General features: G+C 38.2%; 1 protein-coding gene across 1 annotated transcript; it reads right to left on the bottom strand.

Moving 5' to 3' along the window:
- Positions 1–834: 834 nt before the first annotated feature.
- Positions 835–4,989, bottom strand: LOC129173076 (cortexin domain-containing 1 protein-like). Its single transcript, XM_054763577.1, has one exon. It carries the CDS (start codon positions 1,475–1,477, stop codon positions 1,295–1,297), a length of 183 nt encoding a protein of 60 aa, XP_054619552.1. The 5' UTR covers positions 1,478–4,989; the 3' UTR covers positions 835–1,294.
- Positions 4,990–5,136: the final 147 nt, after the last annotated feature.

Genomic DNA, 5,136 nt, shown 5'->3' on the forward strand with positions numbered 1-5,136 from the left:
GGGGGCGTGGTTGCGTATAAACAACGTTTTCTTTGGTTGTTCTGCGGTTAACATGTAGTGGAAAGGCATACCGCTCAGATCAAACATTTTATATTTGAAATTAACATTGTCCGGATCGTAATCTACCGTGGTGCAACGGGGTTATTTTACTTGCGAGTCTTTTATTTTGAAGCCTTGATTTACAGGAAGTATTACGTCGATTTTTCTCGGTTTTTTTTTTTCATGAACGGGAAACTATTAAAAGGGGAGTGCGCCGGGAAAGAAGGGCAAAATACTGTAGTTTTCAACTTAATATAGTCAAATACTGCTAAAGAGTATCGCTCCAGTTTTGCTGTATATAGTGTATATGTATAGCAACCAATTGCTCACTATTATTGGTTAGTGCAATGTAGCTTCTCTTCCAGTAGATGTCACTCTTAAACCCGCATGTATTTTTTTGCTCCAAGGCATACATAACTGTGCTTATTTCACAGTTATCATTTTTTCTTATTTTATTCATTTTTAACATATAATCCTTCGTTTTCCTTAAACATTACACATGCCCTATACTGTGAATCCCCCACAGACAGTAAATACTCATGTTTTATATAACCTGTGCAGGCAAAAGCTAGTGGCATTGTTGCCGCCGGGGGCCGCCATAACACCAGGAAAAAATAATCTTCAATATGTTTGAATTAACCTTTAAGTGTTAACAGTTAAACTGACATTGATTCAAATGTAAAGCAATGCTCACTTAATATGACTATAAAACATAGGTGTCTTTTTTTTTACACAACATACAGTTGTAGTTAATTTAGTTTTATGTGTAGTTATTTTATTCACTTTATAGTTATCGTATAGCGTAAATGTAGCTGTGATTATTTAAATTTGATGTTAATTGTTGTATTTATAATTTTATTATTATATATTGACTTATTCACATGACTTTTATTTTGGGTAATACCACTGTCTTTTTGTTTTTAGTTTTGTAATTAACCTATACAATACTAGACATTTTTGGGGAGAAAGAAAGTCTTATTTGTTCATACAAACGCACACACAGAACAATGAGCAACTTCGTGTCTTTCTCCTTTCTTCTGCACTATGCTGGGGCTGTTCACATGAGGCGTTCAAGCACACTGCCTAACTGTTTTAATGTAATCACAGTTTTTAATTTTTAATCATGTACTCTTTATGACAACACATCCAGTAGTTGACAAGTGTGTACTCTGCTACTGTATAGTCACTCCGCCCATGCATTTTGTGAGTGAGCTTTTGTGCAGTTTTGCGTGTGGTGCATGAATTCTCCCGGCCTTCAGGTAATCTGCTCCTCCTGGTAGGTGGAGGTGGAGATGGAGCCGTAAGGGTCCACCACCGTCTGGGCGCATCGCACCACCGTCACCAGCAGGAAGAAACACAAAAGGCAGAGGAAGAAGAGCGCGAAGCCCAGATCCACGTCGACCTCGGCGGGGGCTGCCTGATGTGTCCCTTGGTCCATGCGGGTGAGAGAAGCTGCCGGTCCCGCTTTGATGAAACTGATTCCCCCCAGTGTCGACTCAAATGTGTGCAGGTGTTTCTATGCAGGCGATGAACTCATGCTAGAAAACCACCAAAGATGCAAAGAGGCCGTCCTCATAAAGTACTGACTGACATTCTAATGTACATTCAATGTGGGAATTATCTCAGGTTTTGGGACAGCAAAAGACACCGTGCTCAACAAGACTGAATACAAGCCAAGAGAACCCGAGAGATTTTAAGTATGCAAGGATTTTATATACAAGGTGTCCCTAAAGTCTGGACATTTAAAAAAAAATATTAAAATTAATGTTAGTTACATTGCTGTGAAAAAGTGTTTGCCCCCTTCCCGCTTTCTTATTTTTTTTGCATGCTTGTCACACTTAAATGTTTCAGATCATCCAACAAATTTAAATATTAGTCGATGAACCTACACCAAGAGCACAGCAATGACCCATCCAAGAGGTCACAAAAGACCCCACAACAACATCCAAAGAACTGCAGGCCTCACTAGCCTCAGTTAAGCTCAGTGTTCATGACTCCACCATAAGAAAGACACTGGGCAAAAACAGCCTGCATGGCAGAGTTCCAAGACCAAAACCACTGCTGAACAAAAAGAACATTAAGGCTCGTCTCAATTTTGCCAGAAAACATCTTGATGATCCCCAAGACTTTTACGAAAATACTCTGTGGTCTGACAAGACGAACGTTGAACTTTTTGGAAGGTGTGTGTCCCATTACATCTGGCGCAAAAGTAATGGCAGATTTCAGAAAAAGAACATCATAGTAGTAGTAGTAGTGTGATGGTCTGGGGCAGACCTGGAAGACTTGTAATAAATGGAACCATAAATTCTGCTGTCTACCAAAAAAATTCTTAAGGAGAATGTCCGGCCATCTGTTGGTGACCTCAAGCTGAAACCAACTTGGGTTCTGCAGCAGGACAATGATCCAAAACACACCAGCAAGTCCACCTCTGAATGGCTGAAGAAAAACTAAATGAAGACTTTGGAGTGGCCTAGTCAAAGTCCTGACCTGAATCCTATTGAGATGCTGTGGCATGACCTTAAAAAGGTGCTTCATGCTGGAAAACCCTCCAATGTGGCTGAATTACAACAATTCTGCAAAGATGAGTGGGCCAAAATTCCTCCACAGCGCTGGAAGAGACTCATTGCAAGTTATCACAAACGCTTGATTTCAGTTGTTGCTGCTAAGGGTGGCCCAACCAGTTATTAAGTTTAGGGGGGCAATCACTTTTTCACACAGGGACATGTGGGTTTGGATTTATTTTCTCCCTTAATAATAAAAAGTTTCATTTAAAAACTGGATTTTGTGTTCAATTGTGTTGCCATTGACTAATATTTAACTTTGTTTGATCATCTGAAACATTTCAGTGTGACTAACATGCAAAAAAATAAGAAATCGGCACTTTTTAACACCACTGCATATACAGGGTGCCCCTAAAATCTTGCCATATAACATACATATACCGTGCAGTGTTACGTAATACCAGAAAAGCCACATTTAATTCATGCTTAATACATGTCATAATTAACAACTTGGCATATAATATACGCATACAGTACTGTATATTTTATATAATACCCCAAAAATGAATGTAATAATTAAGACATTTAATAACTATCCAAAAAATAATAAAAATGGTTAGATACTTGTATATACCTGGTGTCCCTATAGGTTTTTACATATAATATACTCATACTGTATAATATTTTACATAAGACCCCAAAAATGTAATACAAAACTACATTTAATAATTAACTATCAAGTAAGTAATTCAAATGAATGTTAAAAATAAAAACATTTAATTACAATATATTAAAATTATGTGTGTGTGTGTATATATATATATATATATATATATATATATATATATATATATACATACATACACACACACACACACACACACACACACACACACACACACGTATATATATATATATATATATTTTTTTTTTTGTAATCAATGTTACATTTTTAGTATTTGTATAATTTACACTTTTTTGTGCCCAGACTTTAGTGACACCCTGTAAAATTACATTTTCTAACTCTTCCAAAGAAGAGTTCCGTTCAAGAGCCTCATTGTTTTAATTATCGTCGCGTCGACAATTCTACAACCGCAATAATCAACTTAGTACCTTGTTCTATCAATACAGTGTGTGCTCTTTTTGAAAATGTGGAATAGATGTCCGGCTTACCGTACTTCCATTCTTGCAGCGTGTAAGTCTGGTCGCCTCTTGGGGTTTTACAGCATTGGTTCAAACTTTATGAAACTTGGCCCTTGGAGTCGCTTTCTTATGTCAGATACACGAGACTCGTGATCGCGACAGGAAAAATGAACAGGCTACGAGCTACCCTCCTGTACACACACACACACACACACACACACACACACGTGCCTGCAAGGGAACATTACGCTGTATTCCGATAACATTGTGCATGTGTGAACAGATTTACATCCCCACAACTTGAGGGATCGCGGTTACTCACACTCATGCAAGATTCAAGGCGTGCACTTGAATCTTGCGGCCTCCTGCGGACCCGTAAAGCCCTTATTAATACTTAAGCAGGAATTTGATACGTCGACACGGCTCACGAGCGACTCAAAACACCGCATACACTCCTGTTCTCCTGTCAAAAGGAGGCGCGTCCATGTCACCAATTAGGTTGCGCAACCTTTAAACCGAGCCTATGTATTACATCACCAGGCAACGTAGCGACAAAACGAAGAATTTGGGAGAAAGGAGCGGCGGTATGGATAAGGCCGGCACTGGCAAGCAACTGGATAGGACACGTGATATCAGTTGACATGATGAGCCAGCAGGGTAAAAGCTGACCACGCAACATTAAAATCAAGTCTTGATGAGCATGGATGTAAAGCCGATACTGGCATTAAAATGAATGAATCGGTTCATATCGGTATCGTTTTTCTCTGACATGAATTGTACGCAAACAAAGTACCAAAGGAACTGAAATCTTTTTTTTTTTTTTTTTTTGGAAGAAGCAAAGCCAACTTTCTCCAAACATGAAACCAGTGAAAGCAAGGACTGGTACCAGTTTGCCTCAGTGGTGTTTTTATGTTGACATGTTTGCTTAGCCAGAGCAGCGCGGCAGCTTCCATTCAACTACATTTATAATAAAAATAATAATTAAAAAAAAGTGTCTGGGGGGAATTTCGGTTCATCCAGAGGGTCAAGGGTCACTGAGGTTGAGTGAGAAGAGCCAGGCTCTAAATTATGATAATAATTTGGATGAATTCTGACTTTATTATCTCAGAATTTTGACTTTTTATCTCATAATTATGGCTTTATATTATAATTTCAACTTTTTCTCTCATGAGTTTCCTACCTCATAACTATGACTTTTTTTTTTTAATCTCTTTCCACTTTTATATTTTGATGTATTTTTTATTTTTGCAAAAAGGCTAAACCAAAAAACAACTTTAAGCATATTATTACTATTAGCTATTTGTATCAACATTTCAGCTTCTTCGCTTTACATTTTGCTCTGTTTTTTTCCATTTTTGCTCTTATTATTGCCGCGGGCCAATAAAAACAAGCTGTTGGCCACAATTCGGACACCCCTGGACTAAGACTAAGTGGTCCAGCTCAAACGTTGATA

Source organism: Dunckerocampus dactyliophorus, chromosome 20 (assembly GCF_027744805.1).
Source record: "Dunckerocampus dactyliophorus isolate RoL2022-P2 chromosome 20, RoL_Ddac_1.1, whole genome shotgun sequence".
In the NCBI taxonomy this organism is placed as follows: domain Eukaryota; kingdom Metazoa; phylum Chordata; class Actinopteri; order Syngnathiformes; family Syngnathidae; genus Dunckerocampus; species Dunckerocampus dactyliophorus.

Excerpts from the sequence above, each read along its gene's own strand:
- LOC129173076 (XM_054763577.1), bottom strand. The coding sequence starts at position 1,477 with ATGGACCAAGGGACACATCAGGCAGCCCCCGCCGAGGTCGACGTGGAT.